The sequence below is a fragment of the Lucilia sericata genome, unplaced genomic scaffold (assembly GCF_015586225.1).
Source record: "Lucilia sericata isolate MDLA Ls3-8-SP2 unplaced genomic scaffold, ASM1558622v1 Contig000424F_arrow, whole genome shotgun sequence".
NCBI lineage: Eukaryota > Metazoa > Arthropoda > Insecta > Diptera > Calliphoridae > Lucilia > Lucilia sericata.
In genome coordinates this window covers 48,239-72,214 of record NW_023994440.1, presented here as the reverse complement: position 1 = coordinate 72,214, position 23,976 = coordinate 48,239, and the positions used below count along the sequence as shown (strand labels likewise).

At 29.4% G+C, this 23,976-nt stretch overlaps 1 protein-coding gene across 3 annotated transcripts; it reads right to left on the bottom strand.

Annotated features, from left to right (window-relative positions):
- On the bottom strand, positions 1-22,800 carry LOC119604752. 3 transcript variants are annotated; one of them, XM_037957563.1, is made up of 7 exons: positions 22,512-22,800; positions 9,318-9,330; positions 7,164-7,588; positions 7,017-7,102; positions 1,068-1,151; positions 608-858; positions 2-479 (listed from the first exon to the last, which is right to left on the bottom strand). In XM_037957563.1, the coding sequence occupies exons 3-7, from the start codon at positions 7,582-7,584 to the stop codon at positions 353-355; spliced, it is 969 nt and encodes a 322-aa protein (XP_037813491.1). In that variant the 5' UTR covers positions 7,585-7,588; positions 9,318-9,330; positions 22,512-22,800; the 3' UTR covers positions 2-352. The 3 variants fall into 3 exon arrangements, with proteins under 3 accessions (XP_037813492.1, XP_037813491.1, XP_037813493.1); XM_037957564.1 differs by lacking the exon at positions 9,318-9,330 and having other exon boundaries at positions 1-479; positions 7,164-7,585; positions 22,506-22,795; XM_037957565.1 differs by lacking the exon at positions 1,068-1,151 and having other exon boundaries at positions 3-479.
- Between the last annotated feature and the right edge of the window lie 1,176 nt (positions 22,801-23,976).

Genomic DNA, 23,976 nt, shown 5'->3' with positions numbered 1-23,976 from the left:
TTATTTTCTGTTAAAAACTTAACATACTTAGCTACTTCGTTATTGCTTATTATTTAAATTTTATGCACTTTTTTACGATATCTTAAAGTTTATTTCTTTTTTTTTTGTTTTGATATCCACAAACTACATTCACAAATAATAAATATAAAACTAATACTTAGAAATACAGAAATACATAAATATATTATAAATAATAATAAATAAATAATTTATATTTCTTAAATATAAAAGGGGGAAACTGAGGAAGTTTGTTTTAAGGGGGATAATAACTAAAAATAAATACAGGGATTTTTTATTAAACCAGTCCTATAGTTCAAGCCTAAGTTGTGAAAGTTAATGGGTATAAAAAGACTTAGACCTCATTACATTCCAAATATAATTGACTGCAATCGAAACCAGAACGCCCTCTGCGGCCAGCTTCGTATATTTGGTCGAAACTACCATCACTGGTGCGGTCCAAAAGATAACTGGTGGCGTAACTGTAAGAGAAGAAGAAATAAATGTTAAGGTAATTTTTAACAAGTACATATAGGGCTAGAAAGTTAAAAAAATGCTTTAACATATATTCTTTTGAAGAAAGCTTTTAGCAAAAAAAGTTATAACTTACGATCCCAATTGACAGAAAATACTGGCACCACCGATTTCGCGTAAACATTCGGTATTAGCTTCACACATATAACGTTGCAAGCACTTCTCATCGGTACTGCGATAAGTACGGACATAACCCTTCAACATGGAAATACCGGCAACAGTGGCATCACTTACAGAATCACGTTTACCCAATGAACGGGCATTCAAAGAACGATGAGAGAATGAAGTTTTCAAAGCATCCAAAAGATTCATAACGATTTGTATAAACTAGAATGCATTAAGAAATATAATAAAACATCAAATAAAAGTACTTAATTTAAGCAATAGTCTGAGAATTAGATTAAAACAGAAAAATAAACTATAGTGTAGATTATAAAGCATAAATAGATAATTAAAAATAAATTTACAAAACTACTGGTTTAATAAATATGTAAAGAATGAAAAATAAAAATTATATTATAATAAGTTTGCTTTACCTCTCCGGCTTGTTTGGCCATTGAATTCACTTGTTCTGGATCTTTTGTACCAAGTACCGTTGATAATACTGCTGCCAAGACGCCCTGTTTATATTTTTCATATTTTTTTATTTTTTTTTTTTATTCAAGCATGTAACCATATAAAATCCACCAAAACCATTAACCAGTGTTTAATTTTTGAGTTTATTTGTTTAAGTTTTACATGATAGTATGTTTGTGTTTAATATAAAAGCGTAACAATTTTTCCAGAAAACAAACACACATGAAAATAATCGGGAAGTTTGGAAAAAAGAAAAAAAAAAGAGAGAAAAAAGAAGTTGTTTTTTTATAAATGGTTTTCAATATGTGTTCCATTTCTAATATTTTTTTCTTATATATATTTTAATACAAAAATCAGTTTATTCTTATAAATGCTTTTATAATCGTTTTATTTGGTTTGTACTTCAACAGGTTAAAAGAACTAAGAATTGTGTTGTATTCTAAAGGTAAAATATATTTTTGTTTGTATTATATACATTTACATATTTAACAATTCTTTTTTAAATGATTTTTCAATGCATATGGCAATGGCAAAAATTTGTTACATGGAAAAGCTTCGTAAATTTTACTTTGACTATCATTGATAAATCAATATTTTCTATAAAAGAATTTTATTTTATTTATCAGTATATGAATGCACAAAGTATTAATATTTTTACAAGAATTCTTTATTTGCTGAAAATACCAGTTTCATTTATTATCAATAGTATTTGCACCATGTGAACATTTATTGGAACATTTCTTATAAAAATCTGAGCTCTTTTAAAACTACAGATTTATTACACATTTTCTCACAAAAATTTTATAATTTTCCAATTTCATAAATCGGATTTTTACTATATCAGCAAATTAAACAGAAAATGCTAACAGATAACTTTAGTTTGAGTTCGACTCTAGAAAAGAAAAAGCTTTGAATGATCTACTTATTTTTTAAGAATTATAAGCCTGAACAGGAAATGATAACAGATGCCCTGAAGTTTGGGTTTGACTATGGAAAAAAAGCTTCTAATATGAAACTTCTTCTAGGCCCACTATATTGGCTTTTTGAAACCAGCAACATATGTCTGAATTTTAGGTTTGACTACAGAAAAAAAGCTTCTGATAATGTGAATCTTTTTAACACATGACCAAAAGTTTGGGTTTGACTATACAAAAGAAGAAAACTTCTGATAATGTGAAGCATTTAAGAATTATAAGGCCGACTATATTGGCTTTTTTAAATCAGATAAGATAATGCTAACAGATGCCCTGCAGTTTAGGTTTACTAAAGAAAAGAACAAAAAGCTTTTGATGATCTACTTATGTAAAGTTTTTAAGAATTATAAGGCCAACTATATTGGCTTTTTTAAACCAGATTAGAAAATGCTAACAAACGCCATGAAGTTTGGGTTTGACTATTGAAAGAAGAAAAGCTTCTGATGTGAAGCTTCTAAGAATAAGAACGTCGACTATATTGGATTTTTTTAAACCAGATAAGATAATGCTAAGAGATGACCAAAAGTTTGAGTTTGACTATAGAAAAGAAAAAAAGAATTTGATAAGAAAAAAGCTTCTGATGTGAAGCTTTTAAGAATAAGAACCTCGACTATATTGTTTTTTTTTAATGCTGACACATGCCCTGAAGTTTAGGTTTGACTATAGAAAAGGAAACAAGTAAGAGTGTTATATTCGGCCATGCCGAATCTTATATACCCACCATCAAATCATCCTTATAAATAAACTTTGATATTATCGATCTATGTTGAATCATATGTCGATATTATTATGAACATCAGGGAAATATTTGGAAGATGGAATTTAATAAAGGCTTAAGCATGGACCGTGCTCTTCCGAATTAAAAATATTAATTTTGTTTGATCCAATATTTATAACCATAAACTCATACAACACTTGTTTATGTGAAATTTCATCGCTGTAGTCGCATTTGAGCGTTACAGCCAGTAACGAGCGTTACAGTCACTATCTGAGGGGGACCTTATATGGAGGGTGGGGTCAGTTATAGACCGATCCCCATAAAATGTGATAAATAGTTTTTGGCTAGTACAAAACTTGTTTACGTAGAATTTCACTGCTGTAATAGCATTTTTGAGTCAGTAATGAGGGGGGTATGGTCAATTACAGACTGATCCTCATAAAATTTAGTGAGAGATTGTAGCTAATACGAAAATTGTTCATGTCGTACTCAGTACTCGCAGTTTTAAGCTAGTAATGAGCTTTAAAGTCATTTTCTGAAGGGGACCTTACAAGGGGGATAGGGCTAATTAAGGACCGATCCTTATAAAATTTGATAAAGAACTTTTGGCTCACACAAAACTAGTTTGTGCCTTAAAGTCATTTTCTGAAGGAGACCTTATATGGGGGGTAGGGTCAATTATGGACCCACCCTCATAAAATTTAAGAAAATGATTTTAGTTCCTATACAAATTTTTTATGTCGAATTTTATTGCTATATATATGAACATATGTTTCTTAAGGTCAGAAATGAGCATTAAATTCATTTTCTGAAGAGGACCTTGTATTGGGGGTAGGGTCAATTATGAACCGATCCTTATAAAATTTTACGAAGAGATTTAAATTCTTATAAAACATGTTTGTGCCGAATTTCATCGCTATTGATGCTTTTCTTAGCCAGTCATGGGCGATAAAGTCATTTTCTGAAGGGGACTTTATATGGGGGGTAGGGTCAATTATGGACCGATCCGTTATAAGATTATATGAAGAGATTTATGCTCCCATAAAACATGTTTGTGCCGAATTTCACCGCTATTGATGCTTCTCTTAGCCAGTTATGGGCGATAAAGTCATTTTCTGAAGGGGACTTTATATGGGGGGTAGGGTCAATTATGGACCTATCCTTATAAAATTTTACAAAGAGATTTATGTTCCCATAGAACATGTTTGTGCCGAATTTCACCGCTATTGATGCTTCTCTTAGCCAGTTATGGTCGATAAAGTCATTTTCTGAAGGGGACTTTATATGGGGGGTAGGGTCAATTATGAGCCTATCCTTATAAAATTTTAAAAAGAGATTTAGGTTCCCATGAGACATGTTTGTGCCGAATTTCACCGCTATTGGTTCTTCCCTTAGTAAGTTATGAGCGATAAAGTCATTTTTGAAGGGGACTTTATATGGGGGGTAGGGTCAATTATGGACCGATCCTTATAAAATTTTACAGAGAGATTTATGTTCCCATAAAACATGTTTGTGCCGAATTTCACCGCTATTGATGCTTCTCTTAGCCAGTTATGAGCGATAAAGGCATTTTCTGAAGGGGACTTTATATGGGGGGTAGGGTCAATTATGAGCCTATCCTTATAAAATTTTAAAAACAGATTTAGGTTCCCATAAAACATGTTTGTGCCGAATTTCACCGCTATTGGATCTTCCCTTAGCAAGTTATGAGCGATAAAGTCATTTTCTGAAGGGGACTTTATATGGGGGGTAGGGTCAATTATAGACCGATCCTTATAAAATTTTACAGAGAGATTTACGTTCGCAAAAAACATGTTTGTGCCGAATTTCACCGCTATTAATGCTTTTCTTAGGCAGTTATGAGCGATAAAGTCATTTTCTGAAGGGGACTTTATATGGGGGGTAGGGTCAATTATGGACCGATCCTTATAAAATTCTACGAAGAGATTTAGGTTCCCATAAAACATATTTGTGCCAAATTTCACCGCTATTGGTTCTTCCCTTAGCAAGTTATGAGCGATAAAGTCATTTTCTGAAGGGGGCCTTATATGGGGGCTAGTCGAAATTGTGGACCGATATTGCCCATTTTCAATACCAAACAAACTGCATTAACTAGAAGTATCTGTGCAAAATTTCAGCTCGCTAGCTGCTTCCATTTGGACTCTATCGTGTTTTCAACAGACAGACAGACAGACAGACGGACAGACGGACAGACGGACAGACGGACAGACGGACGGACATGGCTAGATCGTCTTAGAATCTTATAAGGACCCAGAATATATATACTTTTATGGGTCTTAGACGAATATTTCAATGTGTTACAAACGGAATGACAAAAACAATATACCCCCCATCTTTTTTGATGGTGGGTATAAAAAGAATTTGATGATCTACATATGTGAAGCTTTTAACAATTGCCTTTTGTAAAGCAGAGCTTTTAATTTAAGTTATTTAAACTTTTATTTTAACTTTTAAGTAATATTTAACCATCTATATTTATATTCAGGAGTTATGGCCGTTATCATTATGGACTGATCATTACAGAAAGAGGACCAATATATACAATGACTTATTGAAATCAGAGCTTTTTATTAAGTTATTGCTTAATTAGACTGCTTTCTTTTATATAAAATTTTAAGAAATATATAGACTACATACATTTCTTTTTGTTCAGGAGTTATGGTCATTATCATTATGGACCAATCATTATAATGACCTATTGAGATCATATGACATACGAATAAATCTCTCATTTGCTACAAGATTAGAATAACTCAGAATTAGATTTTGATATATTAAAGTTTTTTTAATCGATTTTGTTGGAGTTATATGGAATTTCTATACTGATATTTAAGATCGATTTATGTAAAGAGTATCGAGCGTCTAGATCATCTTTGTTGTTATCGGAATGCACCATGCACCATATGAGTGGCTTTTTGTGTTTTTTAACCGACGGCGCTCTACTGATTGATATAATATTTTCGTATTATATCAGATGGATATTGAAAAAATAAGTAGGTCCCTATAGACTTAAATATACAAGAGCAAGGATCTATAGATTCCAAGAATAAGATTGAATTGAACGATGCTTTGATCTTGGAGTTTCTGGTTCAAATTCTACATTGACATTAATTCCAATTTTATCGTAGCACAAGTCACTTACACATAAAAGCCAAATCTCTGAGGTGCTATACGTAGAAGAAATCTTATGATCGAGTTTCTTTCTTAAGTCTTTCGTTTTTAGAATATTATCATATTAGTATTTTTACCCTAAAAATGTTGGTTAACTCTTTGTACCAAATTCCTTGAAGATCTTTTATTATACTCAAAGCTGGTGTAGGGCATCATTTGAATGTTCAAAAGTATCCGACTATTAATACAAAAGTTAAACAAACCCCTAAAAGCCTTATAATTTCACTTCCACAGGAAAGCCCAAAATCTAAAGTGCTACACGTAGAAGCCTAAAAGATTTCATCGAGCATGGACATCGAGGATGCACGTAAAATGTGCAGAAGGTTCAATGTACTGCGTAACTAGAAATCAAGATAGAGAGATTAGATGGATTGATGCGACACCAGAACTACTGGCATACAAGTAGCCTGTGATCCCAGTCATAATAAGTCACACCGTCAACCATCTCACAGAGACTTTGCGGAAGTCATTCGGCTTAGGGTCATAAAAACTAAATTCCCAACGAAAATGTGATGGAACAGGAAGCTAGAAATTATGACTTTTCTCCGCGAATTGATCAGATTTATTGCTACAGCTCGATATTTTAAAGTCAATGTTAATATGTTTTTTAAGATAAATAGTTTTTCCCTTAATTTAACAATTAATTAATAACAGTTTATGTTTTTTTTAGATTTCTAATTTTTAAATAATATTAATTATATAAATGTAACAATTTCATATAATCCTCTATTTGAAATAGTTGCAAAAAAAACATTTCTATAACAAACTGTATAATTTTGTTGAATAAATTAACTGATATAAGTATATTAAAAAAGCCTTATGAAATATACTTCACTTAAAAAAAAAACTTTGGTTAATTTCAGCATATGACATTATAAAAGCATTTATAAGCAAAAAAAAATTATTAGTTAGTTTAACCAAAAATAAAAAAAAATATTTATATACAAATTAAAACAAAAAGTGCAGACTACTTAAAATAAAAAAACCAAAAAAAAAGAATGCTAATAATATAAAGCAACTATTACCTGCATGGGAGAACCACCATTGTCAACCTTGTCGATACCATCGCTAGGAGCACCACCGCCCAACAAAGTGTTAATGATTTTCAAACCTAGTTAAATTAAAAGATAGATTATATATATTATATGATAAATTTTAAATATAAAACTTACCCATTGAGATAACATTAGCCCAGGGTGAACCACCGAAACCAATAGAACCATCAACATCATCCGATTTTGTGGGTGCATTACCGGCACCATTAAAGAACATGGTTAGTACGGTACCCAACATATTGGACCATGAGAAACCATTGGGTGCTTCTTGTATTTGATTACCCTCAATGTCATCTTCAACATCATCAAGTGCTACTTTCTTGGAAGCATTTGGTTTGACAGCATATTTACGTGCAACATTTTCTTGTCCTACAGCATAGACTGGTGAAATCTGTTGCTGTTGTTGTTGTTGTTGTTGTCTCTGTTGTAAACGTCTTTGATATACTTCATTTTGGGGATAGGCAAATGTGAGTAGAATACAATTTGTTGCCACTATGGCAAGAAGAATATATGAGTTTATTTTGCGTTGGTTAAACATGCTGAAATGGAAAAGAGAAATATTTTTATGAGTTTGAAATTGCTAATAATTTTTGATATTTTTAGAAATTTTTTTTATATTGAGATATGTTAATTATGATATTATGATCGAGTTTCTTGCTTAAGTCTTTCGTTTTTTGCCTATTAGCATATTAGAGCTTCAAATCAAATTCATTTTTAAACTTAAAAATGCTATTCCATTATAGAGTAAATTTTTACTGCAATTTCTATGAAGATTTTTAATAACTTATAGCTAGTGTAGGGTATCCAGATATGGCCAGACATGTCCGACTTAACTTTCTTATAAAGTTTTTCTAATTGAAATGATAAATAAGTGTGTATAAGTATTTTGAATTTATTGATATTGTTAAAAACTAAACAAGTAAGAAAGTATAGTCGGGCGTGGCCGACCATATGATACCCTACACCATTTTTAAATATTAGATGTGATTTATTTTTCATAATAAAGCATTTATCTTGAATATTACCTCCGATTTATTAAAGCTATTTATTGACAAAAAACTATTTTTATTTTAAATTCTTTATATGGGGGATAGGAGCGAATGTGGACCGATCCAGATAAAATGGGCTAGATAGATTTGTAATTCTGAAGGGAGCTTTGTATGGGGGCTAGGGTCAAATGAAGTCCGATCATTTCGAAATCCGTATAAAACTTAGCTATGCGAACTAGATACATTTATATTATACATAATTATGAGCTCAAAAGCTCTTTTCGGAGGGTTCAGTTGTATGGGGGCTAGGTGAAATAATGAACCGATTTTAACCATTCTCAATAGGCTTCGTCCTTAGGTCAAAGCAAACGTGTATTCCAAATTTTATCAATTTATCTTGAAAATTGCAACCTGTACTTTGATAACAAAGTTTACATGGACACACGGACGGACATCATTTAATCGACTCAGAAAGTGATTCTGAGTCGATCGGTATACTTAAAGGTATAGTATAGTGCTTATATTTTAATGCGTTACAAACATCAAAACAAACGCATAATACCCTTCCCACTATAGTGGTGTAAGGTATAAAGAAATCTGACTTTTGACGATCGAGTTTCTTGCTTAAGTCTTTCGTTTTTTGGAATATTATCATATTAGAGCTTCTAGTATAAAAATGACATACAAATATTGATTAATCTTTGTAACTAACTAATTCTGAATAATTATTTTGAATACATTGATATAGTTAAAAACATAAAGAAATCTTACTAACGATCAAGTTTCTTGCTTAAGTCTTTCGTTTTTAGAATATTATCATATTAGTATTTTTAGCACAAAAATATTGATTAACTCTTTGTACCAAATTCCCTGAAGATCTTTAATTACACTCAAAGATGGTGTAGGGCATCATATAAATGTTCAGAAGTATCCGATTATTAATACAAAAGTTAAACAAAACCGTATAAGCCTTATGATTTCACTGATTTAGTTAAAAACTAGACCGTATAAACCTCTTGAATTTAGTGATTTAGTTAAAAGCTAAAATCTTATGATTGCTTAAATTTTTGTTTGCAGAAGTAAATAAAAAACTTGCGTGCGATCAAGTTTCTTGCTTAAGTCTTTCGTTTTCTTACATTAATCTAATGCTTATAAGGAAATTCTATATATCAAATTTATTTTAATTAAAAAAAAATCGATTTTCTTCTTTACAATTTTGATTGCATTTTTTCTATTTGGTTTGTTCTTTTCATCAAACGCTAACAAGTTCAATATATCTTGTTTTATTTTTCTTTGATTTATTTAAGAAAAATACTTCAAACAGACAGTCTTCGACACTTGTTGGCTTTCTTATTCGTATTCTAGTTTATATAATACCGTTTGTTGATTCAACATTTTAGATCCACGTCTTAATGTTGTTGTTTTTATTGTTGTTCTCTATATTATTTTAGTTTGTTTTGTTGTTGTTGTTTTTTAGTTTTACATGTAGTATGTTTATATGCTTTCTACTTATAACTAAGTTTATATTTACGGTCTATTATAAGTATAAAAAATGTTAACTGTATTTAGCGGAAATTATGAAAAAAAAAACGTAGATGGGTTTAATACCAAATGTTTTATATTAAAGCTCTGTAAGAGTGCTAATAGTGTTGTTGTTGTTTCTATGGCTATGTTCTATGTCGGCTCTAAAGTCATTTAAAATAAAAATAAAAACAAATAGAATCTTTTAAAACATTTGTGTGTAGATTTATAATTGTGTTGTCGATGTTTTGCAGTTTATTTTTATGTTAAGAAAAACGCGTTTTTTTTTCTATTTTATAGCTGTCAGTGTTGTTAATGTGAGTATTTTCTTTCTCTTTCATTTTTGCTTCATTAATATGTGACACAATTTACGTTTAATGTGTGCAATTGCTTGACTACTTTGTCAGTTTTTTGTTTGTTTGTTTGCTGTTGAAGCAAGATGTTTTAATTATTATGAATATGTAAATTTAGAAAGCCGTTTCTTGACTAACATGTACGTTTTTTATTGTTAATGAAGAAATTTTAAATATTATTTGTAATGCAGTTGCAGTTTTTCAATGAGAACATAAACTTGTTGTACTTTTCACAGCTAGAAGACAGGAAAAATGTGCTAAATTAAAATCATTATTATAAATGTTTAGTTTTATTTTAAGGCAACTAATTGCAAGCCAAATGTGTGTTTTATTATTTGGTAAAATAGTAATTGTAAGATTTGTAGAGTTTATGGAGAAAATGAATTTATGAAAAACTATCTGGCAAAATTTTAATTTAATGATTAAATAAACTTTTGCAAGTAATAGTTTTTCAAGAAAGACGATGTAGTGCAATTACAGCCACAAACTAGCTGATTCTCAAAGATCTACCCTTTCGAAAGTATATCAATCGGCATGGAACAAGTTTTTGAATCGATTTTATCATATCTGTCCATCTGTCCGGCTGGCTGGCTGGCTGTCTGTCCATATAAAATTTGTGCGCAAGGTACAGTTTGCAATTTTCCAGGCTCCCTACTGAAACGGTGTAAAGAATACAATTATACCCTTTAACATCATCAATCCATATTTTTTCAAAAATTTAGCGAAAACTTTAATTCGAAAAATGGCTTCCAAAGTCGTGCGATTTGACCTTTCAGTTATTTCCTTTAAGTTCAATTTAAGTCTTCAGTTTATGTAGATTTACCATTAAGAGTTAACGTCTTTTAGGCCAACATTGTGGCAAATAAGTGTCATATAACCAAACGTTCATAATGCGCTTAGTAAAGTAGAGCAACGGTGGTCCTATGCCCGAAATCATTTCCAAATATTAATGCCATTTATTGATCTTTCGAGTAAAACTAATTCTTATATCCCAAACCACTTTAGTGAGCAGGCAATGTTTCTAACGCACAATAATATTGCTCCTATACTTATTGGCTTAAAACGTCTGTCCGTCCTCCCCCCGGGGGCATGTTACTTGGTGAAATTTCCATCTTAGTGTTATTGCAATATCCCGGGGAAAAGAGGTGCTACCAATACCTCTAGTCTGCCAGGACTATAAACTGGTGATGATTTGAAATAGGGTCTAACTAGAGCATCATATAATCTGGCACTACGGGTAGACAGTTGCCCGCAGGACTTGGCTGGTCAGTTGGTTGAGATTCCTTCGTGATCCACGTAGTGGCTGTGGTTTAAACTCAAATTTACGGACTAATATATCCTATGCCATATATGTCTAGATTCTCTCTCCGGTGCTGTTGCCATCTCAACAGATGTCATAGATGTCACTGACAGAGCAACTTATGCTGGATACCTGAACCCGTTTAGTATTTCTTACTTTTCGCATCGTATGGCGCCAGTATACGTTGGGGAATTTTCAGATTGACACTTGGTAGTTGCCTGTCATTCCGTTCTTTATGATCTGAAAATGAAACTGATGTTAGTTGGTGAACGATCGGGAAAGACTCCTCTGCCCGACAGGAGACTAGTACTGATTTAGTAGATCTTTTACTTCAGGGAAATTCTCAGTGCTGATGCCATCTCAACAAGATGCATATTGTTTCATGCTACGCTACTTATGGTTGAGAGCTACCACTTAAATTGTCGGGACAATTATTGGGTTCGAATTGATTTTCGAAATTTCTACATCCTTTGTCACATTATCTGACATACAGAGCAGGATCCCTCTGTTTGTCTGTCCGTCCATGTAAACTTTGTAAAAAAAGATAATTCAATGAAATTCGGTACATGTACAATAAATTGCTTTATTATGAAAAGTACATCACATTTATACTCATAACTGGTCTATGATCGATCTCGCTTGAAAAGAAAGTTTATTTCCCGCTGAAAAGGATTTTCAAGTTATAGAGGAAATTGCTTGTATTTTCTTAAATAAATTTCTTTCTATAAGGTGGGAAAATTTAATCTACAACAGTTTGTATAAAATACATTTAAATAAGTAAAGAACAAAAACATGTTTAATGTATGTAAAAATATCTTCATGATAATACAAAATTACAAAATGTCTACGAAATATCTTGAAACAAAATGACAAACTTCCCAGTGGTGTAATAAGTAATTTCAAAATTATATTTTTACCATAAAGGTGGGAAAATTATTAATAGTTGTTTAATTAGACAGGTTTGTGTTTCAAGTCTTTTGTCATAATAACAAAAAAAACAAAAACTACTTTGTTAACAAATTGAAGTTAATAATGACTAATTTGTTTAAAAAAAAATATTTTAAACTAAAAAAAAACATGTGTTTTCTTCTTACAAAAACTCTCACTTTCAAAATGAAACAAGAAAAAGTTACAATAAAATAAAAAACTTTAATTACAAAAAGATTTTTTTTTCTTAACTTTTTAACAATAATCTTCTTCATTGAAAGAGAAAATCATATAAAAACATGCAATATTTTGAAAATAAATTACCTTTTAATGAAATCAAAGAAACTAAATCTTTAAGCGAAATATAAAAAAAAAAAACTTTAACCAAAAATTAATACAAAACAAGCATGATACAGATGAGTAAGTTTGAAAGAAAAAAATAAACCTTAACAAGTTTCTTGGTTGGTTTCATGAATAACTTAAGGTTAATGGAATTCCAAATGATTCCACTTAAGTTAAGTTCACAAGAAATGATAGTGAAATTAATTTTGAAAATGAAAGACATAATATTTATACGAATCATCATCAACAATAACAAAATCTTTACTTAACGTAAGATAAGAAATTTTATAAGGAAAAAAAAAAACCAACAAAATTAATTTCACTTTCTTTTTTGTCATAAAATGTATGAATGTGTGGTATGATCATTAAGAAACAGAAATTGAGAAAAAAAAATAACAAGAATTAAAGTTTATTGACCAATAATATTAAGAAAAAATTTTTCACTCTTGTTTGACCTCATTTTTGTTGGAAGTTTTTATAAACTGTTAAAAAAAACTTTTATTTTGTTGTATTTAATTTAAGGTATATTTAATTATGTTCATGCACTCTGTGCATTAAGTATAAAATGGTCAAAGACCTGTTGTTGTTACTTGTTTATTATTTTTTAAAATTCATTAACATTTTTAGTTTTTTTAACAAATACCGCCATGTGGTTGGCTTTTTCTTTGTATTTGAAATAAATTTTCTTTAAGTTAATTGTTAATCATGTCTGGTATGTTTTATTTAGTGTTGGTTTTTAAATGTTGTCTTTTTTTTAACTAAAAATGTGTAGTGCATATTAAGCGTTTTTTTGGCTTTAATATGATGCAATTTTTTGGATTTTTTTTTAGCTACTCATAATTAAATAATCAAATATTTTGTTATTACATTTATAGTAAGTATTCGATAATCAGTTGTTGTCAGCAATAAATGAATTTGTAAACATTGTAATAATTTTTACCAAAAATTATGAAAATTTTTAGTATTGATTATAAAATTATATAAAAAAAATATGCTTATGAAAGTAAAAATGTTCGAAATATAAAATATTTTTTGTTTTAAATAATAATGCATGGCTTATGTGTTGCAAGAGAGTGATCGGTACATTTTGTGATCTAGCTCCAGAATATCATATCAAAATTGACATAAAATCATAAATGGTTTTCAGAAGTAGCCCATATGGGAGATATGGCGAACTACTAATCACTCAACAAATGTTCGCAATAATATTTCTATAAAAATCTGATAAATTTCACTACATAGACTGCCAACCAGATGGACAGACGGACATGGCTTAGACGACACAGCAGATGGTTCTAAGGTGAATATAGGATATTTTTATACATTATAAACATCAGCACAAACCCAATATATACCCAACCCACTAAAGTTGTATTGGTTATACAAATCATTGAACTATAGAACCCTATTCATCTAACAACTTTCTATAAAAACATTTTTATCAATCAATTGTCCATAGAATACTTTTCAACCAGCAGTTTTCTATGGAAATTTTATCCACTTATTGTTGTTGTGTTCTGTACAAAAAAAACTTTTCATCTCAACTTTTATATAAACAAGTTTTCAAAGATCAATTTTCTATAGAAAACTGATCAACGATCAGTATTCCATTAATATCTTTTCGAGGATAAATTTTTTATGAAAAACTTTCCAATGATCTTTTTTTTAAAGAAAAGTGTTCATCGATCTGATTGCTACAGAAAAGTTTTCAACGATCATTTTCCTACATTAAAGTTTTCATCTGTCAGTTTTCTACAGAAAAATTGTTATTGACTTATTTTCTATAAAAAAGTTTTTAAGAATTATTTTTCTATAAAAAAAATATTTCAAAGATCAGTATTATAAAGGAAATCTTGAAGCGATCAGTTATTATGGAAAACTTTTCTACGATCAGTTTTCTATAGAAATCGTTTAAAACATCAGATATCTTTAGAAATGTTTTTATTGATCAATTTTTAAAAAACATTTTTCATTGATCAGTTTTCTATAGTGAAATATTCATTGATCAGTTTTCTGAAGAAACTTTTCACAGGAAACTCTCCATTTGTAGGTCTTCTATAGAAAAACGTTCATAGATCAGTTTTCTATTAAATAACTTTTCATAGATTAGTTTTCAACGATCAGTTTGCCAGAGAAAAGTATTCTATGGAATAGTTTTCAACGATCAGTTTTATATAGAAATCTTTCTAAACATGAGATGTCTTTAGAAATGTTTTCATTGATAAATTTTCTAAAAAAATAATTTGAAATGATCAGTTTTCTATACAATCCTATTCATCGTTCAATTTTCTTTAGAAACCAGCTCATCGATCAATTTTCACAGGAAACTCTGCATTTGTAGATTTTCTATAGAAAACCATTGATAGATCAGTTTTCTATTAAATAACTTTTCATAGATCAGTTTGTTACAGAAACGTTTTCAACGATCAGAAAACTTTATATTGGCAAATTTTCTGTAAAAAAGTTTTTAAAGATTAGTTTTCTATAAAAAAAATGTCGACGATCAGTAATCTAAAGAAAACCTTTTAACGATAATTTTCTATGAAAAACATTTCCACGATTTCTATAGAAATCATTTTAAAAATCAGATATCTTTAGAAATGTTTTCGTTGATCAATTTTCTAATAAAATATTTTGCTTTAATCGTTCAATTTTCTAAAGAAACCAGCTCATCGATCACTTTTCACAACAAACTCTCCATTTGTTGGTTTTCTATAGAAACCCGTTTATAGATTAGTTTTCTATTAAATAACTTTTCGTAGATCAGTTTTCAACGATCAGTTTGCTACAGAAAAGATTTGAACGATCAGAAAACTTTATATTGGCAAATTTTCTATAAAAAGTTTTTAAAGATCAGTTTTCTATAAAAATATATTTCAATGGTCAGTTTCTATGAAAAACTTTTCAGCGATCAGTTTTATATAAGAAATCTTTTTAAACATCAGCTATCTTTAGAAATGATTTTGTTGATCAATTTTCTAATAAAATATTTTTCAGCGATCAGTTTTCTATAGAAACCTATTCATCGATCAATTTTCTATAGAAACCTGCTCATTGATTACTTTTCACAGAAAACCGTTCATGGGTCAGTTTTTATTAAGTAACTTTTCATAGGAACCTTTTCTAAAGAAACCTTTTTATCAATCAGTTTTCTATAGAAATCTGCTCTTCAGTCACTTTTCGAAGGAAACTTTATTCAAAACATATTATTTAAATTTTATCAACTTTTTTTAATCCATGTCACCACTGTACCCAATCGAAATGTCATTAAACTTATTGTATTTTTACAAGAAAAAACCTATAAAAACTACGTTTAGCGCGTGCAATAACCAACAAAGATATGCTATTAATGTACAAATTAAAAAATAATTTAAAAATTTTTTTATTAATTATTAAAAAAGCACTTTTATTTCATCATTTAAAAATAAATTGCAATAAATTATGAAAATAATCATACAAAAATTATTAATATAATAAAAAAATGCCATCTATAAAGTACACACATAAATACGTAAAAAACACAGAAAAACTTTCTCCCTCTATAAGAAGAAAAAAAAACGCAAAAAAATATTCAATAGAAACTACGAGTACTCAAAGTGTTGTAAACAAAACAAAATACAACAACAGAAAATAATAAAACTAAAACCCATTCAAACATTAAAACACACTCGTACTCAAAACGTTATGAATGAATGAAAGTCACGACTTTTAACAGAAGAAAAAAAATTCAACATGACTAACAGCCAGCCAACCAACCAACCAACGACAAATTGAACAAAACTACAATATTTTTCTTTAAACGGTTTTATTGAAGGCAAGTTTAAAGAAGTAAAAAAAAAAAATCCAAAATAACATGAGCAAAAGGGTCTAAAGGCGGGGTGGTAATAATATTGGTACCGGCACAACAGCCTATGAGTTGGTGTTGACGGATATAGTGAATACTCAGTCGTCAACTCATTTTATGTCTTTTTAAACCACATTTAAAAAAAAAGAAACTGTAAAACATAAAAAGTACTCTGTGTAAATTGATTGCTATGCATGTAGCGTCAATTAAAAATATGTTCAACTTTTTTTCTGTCTTTATTTTTTTTTCTTTTTCAGAAAATAAAGAGAAGCTTAAAACAAAGTTAATAGTGTAAAAAATGAAAATGAAACTCTTTTATATTTCAATTATCAGTGGTTAAAAGTTACATATTGTGTATACAAAATAGCAACGGACACGATAACGATTCTTGTAAGCACTATATCGAAGTTAGCACAACAGGCCATCGTCGGGCCTGTTGTACACTCCTCTACCAGTGCATCTGGTGGGAATCGAACATACCTGACTAAGTGACTAGAACACTGTTAAATAATCCTCTGGAAGCATAAAATGACTTAAGAAGTAACATAAAAACATAATCGTTAAATTCCCTACCGATTGCTAATATTACATTCCGTTTCCTAATATTATACGTGATATAAAGTTCCATTTCGTTCCTCTCTTCAAATATTTAAAGTTGTATATTCTTTTGTTTAAAATTGCAAAGTTTTATAAACTGAATTTATACCCTAAGCTGATGTTCGTAACACCCAAAATATTGGTCTAACACCATGAAGTATACCCATCACTTTCTGATTCGATATAGGTAGGTCCGCCTGTTCGTACTTCTGTCCGTCCCTCTTTCTGTGTGTCCATGTATAGATTGTGCCCGTAATTTTAAAGATAATTTAATACAAATTGGCAGATATTCTTCCTTTGACCTTTGACTATTTCGCCTAGCCTCCTTAAAACCGAGCAATACGGAGCGCACAACAGGACCGATAAATGTATATACATGCTTCTTTCAAACTAACTAACTAACTAACAACTAACTAATAACGAACTAACAAAGAACTACGAACAACTAACGAACGAACAACGATAACGAACGAAAGTATAAGAAAGAGACGAAACGAAAGAAAGAAACAACAACTCACGAACGAACTACAAACTAATCTAAAAAACGAACGAACGAACGAAGAACGAAAAGAACGAAACTGAAGTAACGAACGAACTAACAACAACTAATAAACAACGAAATAACTAACTAACTACTAACTAACTAACTAACTAAACTAACTAACTAACTAACTAACTAACTACTAACTAACTACTAACTACTAACTAACTAACTAACTAACTAACTAACTACTAACTAACTAACTAACTAACTAACTAACTACTAACTAACTAACTAACTAACTAACTAACTACTACTAACTAACTAACTAACTACTACTAACTAACTAACTAACTAACTAACTAACTAACTAACTTAACTAACTAACTAACTAACTAACTACAACTAACTAACTAACTAACTACTAACTAACTAACTAACTAACTAACTAACTACTAACTAACTACTAACTAACTAACTAACTAACTAACTAACTAACTAACTACTACTAACTAACTACTAACTAACTAACTACTAACTAACTAACTAACTAACTAACTAACTAACTAACTACTAACTAACTAACTAACTACTAACTAACTAACTAACTAACTAACTACTAACTAACTAACTAACTAACTAACTAACTAACTAACTAACTAACTAACTAACTAACTAACTAACTAACTAACTAACTAACTACTAACTACTAACTAACTACTAACTAACTAACTAACTAACTAACTACTACTAACTAACTAACTAACTAACTAACTAACTAACTAACTAACTAACTAACTAACTAACTACTACTAACTAACTAACTAACTACTACTAACTAACTAACTCTAACTAACTAACTAACTAACTAACTACTAACTACTAACTAACTACTAACTAACTAACTAACTAACTAACTAACTAACTACTAACTAACTAACTAACTAACTACTAACTAACTAACTAACTAACTAACTAACTAACTAACTAACTAACTACTAACTAACTAACTACTAACTAACTAACTAACAACTAACTAACTACTAACTAACTACTAACTACTAACTAACTAACTAACTAACTAACTAACTAACTAACTACAACTAACTAACTAACTAACTAACTAACTAACTACTAACTTAACTAACTACTAACTAACTAACTAACTACTAACTAACTAACTAACTAACTAACTAACTAACTAACTAACTAACTAACTAACTACTACTAACTAACTACTAACTAACTAACTAACTAACTACTACTAACTAACTAAATAACTAACTAACTAACTAACTAACTATCTAACTAACTAACTAACTAACTAACTAACTAACTAATTAACTTAATAACTAACAACTAACCAACCAACTAACTAACTAACATTGCCGATGATTATCAGGCCTGATTTGACCTTAGCTTCCACACAAACTTCCCTTCAGAAAATTACTTGAAGTTCAAAATTCACTTATAAAAACGATGATATTCTTCATATAACTTTAATGTTGACGTAAATGTTCTTCCAAAATCTGTTAATTTCACTACATTTTGAGATTAAATCCCATATTTCCAAAATTTATTTAAGACTTAAAATCTGAAATGTTGGTTTTTGATTATTTACAACAATTTATCAAAAGTTTATAGGAAAAGAATTATGAAAATTTGTCTAATAAATCTTTGATAAATTGCTATAAATAATATACAATTATTCCATATAACTTGCCTGTTACAAAACCATAACAAAATTTAGAATACTCAGTACAATATTACAACTTTGATTTCCACAAAATTAAGAGTTCAGTTTTTTTAATAGGTGTATATACAAAAATGTTGTAGTATTTTTGACACAAATTCTATAAAAGTTGCATGTTTGTATGTATATCGTCATATACAGAAAATATACCACATCCATCCAAGCATACATACACATATACATACATGCATGATAGAATTGGGTTAGTAGTGTCACTAGTATGGTAGCACTTTTATAAAAAAACATATAACCATATGCATATGAATGTATATGTATGTACAGATAAAAGTAAAGTTTAAATACAATTTGTTAATTGAATGAATAAACGAAAAGTGAGCAAAAGAAGCCTTCTCAAAGAGTATCAATTTTTTTAACAAATTTATGCTTGTATGCAGGCAACAGAAATTAAGATCAGTTTTTTATTGAAAATTTTCTAGTTAAAGTTGGTTTGTCTCTTTAAACCATATTTAAGCATTGGTTGCACTTTATGCCTCTAACTAACAAATTGTTAAGTATGTCGTCACTACTTCTTTAAAAAAAGTTTTAAATTTTATGTTGTTTTGGGGTATTAGTATGCTGTTAGTATTACCAGCTGCTGTTAACACAAACTGTTATTTAGACATTTATTCTGTTAAATTGTCATTCAACGGTGTATTTGTTTAGTTTGATTTTGTGTTTGGTTTTCTGTGTGTTTATCTTGACCTATATGCCAGTTAATAATCAGGTGTTGAATTGTTGTGTTTTTTGTTGTTGTTGTTTTCTTTTGTATTTGGATATTCTTAACTTTCTATTTCGTTTTATTTGTGTTTTGTATTCAATTTAAATGCTTATGTTAATTGATTATCATAAGTATTTTGGTGAAATTTTTTTAAGGAAATATTTTCTTAAACATACTAAACTAGGCAATAATGTTCTTAATTTTTTTTAGTTAATTGAAAGAATAAATAAGTTTTACTGTAAATAAATAACTTTCAATATTATGTTCAATAGATAGTATATGGAGTGTAAAATATTATATTTGTTGAATAAATTTTTAGTGAAATTGATGAGAATAAATGGAATTTAATAACAGGTTAATAACATAAATTTAGTTGTGATTTTGAACGTAATACAAAGACTTTCATGCCTCAATCAAAATAAAGTTTGAAGACCAAGAAGTGTGGGCTTTAGCCCATCAATAGTTTTAAACATCATTGGCAGCTATTCAAACAGTAATTTCAAAACTTCTGCAAACTTCAGGATTCAATAAAAAAAGTGGCCAGATATTTATACCGATAGACTTTGAAAGACGACTTTGCATATAACGAAAAAGTGCAAAAATCTTTCTCAATAAATTTGATTTAATAGGGACCGTGTATCATGTGTTCCGGTTTCCCATTATAGAGAATCCAAAAGGTACAATTTGAAAAATGGAAAAGTACCAAAGAGTTCACACTTACAGATTATTATTCAGTCAGGACCATGCATGTTCAAATTAATCATTCTAAGTTGAATATTTAAGAAAATTCAAAAAGTACCATTTGAGACATAAAAAGTACTAAAAAGTTCTATCCTAAAGAATCTTATTCAATAAGGACTGTCTTTGTTTAATAATCATGTGTTTGGATTCATATTATAGAACATACAAAGAGTATAATTGGAAGAAAGAAAAAGTACCAAAAGTGGTATAAATTCTACTTTTGTAGAACGTACTAATAAAAATAGTACCATTTTCCCCCTTCTTGCCTAGGAACTTTTTCGAGAATTAAGTTTAGAAAATATTCCGTGTTTAAATCTATATATCACAGACAAAACTCAAACGATTCATTTGTTCCTGAAAAATTGCGCTTTCAAAAAGTACCCAACAATTTACCCGAATTTGGTCCTATATAGGCCTTAGTACATGAATTCCAAAATAATATACCAATAGCTTATTTTGTGTTATCAAATTTTATAAAAATTGACACAATTACTTTGAATAAATTAAATTTTCCGTTTTTCCCCTTTTTGGTACTTTTTTCCCCCAGTGAAATAGTAGATATTTTTTCAATAAATATTACAGATTTAGTACGTAATTTAATAGGTAGACGTCAATAAGTCGAAAAAGTTTTCTTAATGTAAAAAGTACCAGTTTTCTCCCTTCTACACCCAAAAAGGACTGAATGTTAAAAAGTACGAAACAAGTGTCTCATAATTTAGGATGTTATATACAAAATAGTTGCAAAAATGTTATTATGTTTATTAGTTAAAAAGTTATAAAGAGCCCAAAAAGGTACCAAAATCACTTTTGCTACACATTTTCACCCCTTAAAAGTACGAATTTCAAAAAAGTACCAGACACCCATCTACTCATTTTAAGAGTAGCTACAGGTGCATTTAAAATGTTTCCAGTATCACTAATATTGTGTAAGATAATTAAGAAAACCTGTTTTACCCGTTTTTACCCTTTTTACCCCTAAATGTATAAATACCCAAAAATCCCTCCTTAGTGGATCTACATAAGCAAAACCACATCTGCTGTCAAAATTTGACAGTGATGGGCTGTGCGATGATGAATCAGTCAGTCAGTAACACGACTCTTTTATATATATAAAAGAATATGGGAGCTGTGGACAATTATCATCCGATATTCCAAAACCATAGTTAAGAAAACATATTTGTGGTGAATTTATAAGAAATTTCAGATTTTGAGTTTAAAAACAAAAGTTTAGTTTCTGGTTAAACAGACGACAATTCTGAAGAATACGTAAATTCACGGGCTCTAAAAAATTTATCATCTTTATGGTAATTATGGGGGCTTAAATGATATAATGGGACTTATTCGTTTGATTGGTTTAATTTAAGAAAATATCCACCTTAAACTGTTGCCTAAGTATCGAAAAGTTTTCTTCTTTTATATAAACGTGTTAAAAACTTAATAACTAATAAATTATTTCTTTACACCACTTTTTTACAAATTTTACAGACTTAATAATCTCTTATCATTCTTATGTTAATTAAGATCAATTATATGACAGTTTGTTTTTATTTCTAGTATGTAAATGATCTTTTCACTTAAAATATGTTTATGTCTTAAGTCTTTTGTTAAATTGTATTTCCTTCATTCACACTCATACAAAATTTATTTAAAGTTTGTGTCTTAAATCTTTTGTTTTTGTAACAATAGTTAATTTTTTTTTTTTTTTTTTTGTTTATTGATAATTTTGATTTTTTTTAGAATACACACGTACAAAACGAAAATATTTAAAATATGTGTGTGTGCCCTTATATGACAATCATATTGAAAACTTTCTCTTTTAACCGTTAAGTATAAACGAAATTGATTTTTTTTCTGCTTAATAAATACTTTTTTTTCGTTTAGTAAAAATCTTACCTGTTTAAATAGTTAAGTAAATATATATTTTTGATAAATTATTCGTTCGTTATTTAATTTAATTAAGAGTTAATTACACTTGACACTAGTTAACCCGCAACACATTAACACACCTTATTTCAATGTTAATAAATATTTTCTCTTTAACACTCAAAAATTTTTATTGTGTTTATTTCTTTTTATCCAAGTTGAAAATTTAAAATTTCTTTTTTGCTTTTCAAACTATTTTTTAGCTGGTTATTTTTTTGTGTGTTAACACTCGTATATCTTTCTTACAACTGAAACTGCTATCGCCTTTGAACTTGGCTTTATATATGCTGACCTATTTTTTGCTCTAATAGAGTTAGGTTTGATATAAACCAGCTCGAAGAAATGCAGAACCAACCAAACCAACAACTATATTTATGTGCACATAGTAGGTATTAAAGTCTTAGGCAAGTAATCATGATCTTGGTGGTTTGAACACATGCTAGACTTGCAACATGTTTGAGCTAAAAATAATGAGAAATTCCAAACGCAACAACAGCACAAAGAAATGTTAACAACATGCTGAAGAAAAAGTGCATTGTTTAACAGGTAGTAAGTAGCAAGTGGTAAGCAGAAAGGTATTGTTGTTATTGACTGTTGGTTTTACCACAAGGTCTTTTCTGGTTTTCTTTATTTCGCTCATTTGTGAATCTTGCCTGCCAGCCAGCCAGTCATGTTTGGGCAATAATAATATGCATGTTAATCACCATCATCGAAACAATTACATTGTTTAGTTTTTTCTCTACGCTGCCTGTGTAAGTCTTTTGTACTGTTATCAAGTTGCGCGTGCGTAATTGCTTATAATGTGTGTTTATTTTCATTAAATTTACTAGATCTTTGTGGTATTTAGTAAAACTGTTGCTTTTGTTTATCTCTATTTAATTTTCTTGTTAAAAATTAATATGTATACTGTCCGTGAATCATCATCTACCTGTGGATGAGTTAAAAACGATTGTGAAAACTTTGAATTTTATTTAGACTGATGACTATTAAACTGTAACTTTTCTTAGTTCGTTTTAAAACATATGGCTATTTTATTTATAAATTTTCTGTTAAAATATTTTGACAATCCAACACCATCTAATCTATTGCGTGTATCATGCAATTTTTTCATTGTAAAGAAAAAATTAATTTTTCTTTCTCTAACTCTCACACAAAAATTAAAACAATGAAGAAGGTATATTCGGGCAACACTTAACACTAAATTGGTAAACCAATACTCCAAATGGTTCCCAAATAGGATGGAGGCTTAACACACAAAAACCTACAGGGCTGTGTCTTTTTAATGAACTAATTAGCTCTTACATACTAGTTTGCATACTTTGATAGGAGCAGAGTATTAAGAACGGAGGGGGAGAGAGGAAGACGGGGATCCGAAGCGAGAGAAACGAACAGAACGAACGAACGAACGAACGAACGAACGAACGAACGAAACGAACGAACG

Coding starts and splice junctions, on each gene's coding strand:
- LOC119604752 (XM_037957563.1), bottom strand. CDS start 7,584: ATGTTTAACCAACGCAAAATAAACTCATATATTCTTCTTGCCATAGTG. Junction 1,152..7,016: donor ATGGTGGTTCTCCCATGCAG/GTAATAGTTGCT, acceptor AAATATAAACAG/GGCGTCTTGGCAGCAGTATT. Junction 480..607: donor ATTTTCTGTCAATTGGGATC/GTAAGTTATAAC, acceptor CTTCTCTTACAG/TTACGCCACCAGTTATCTTT.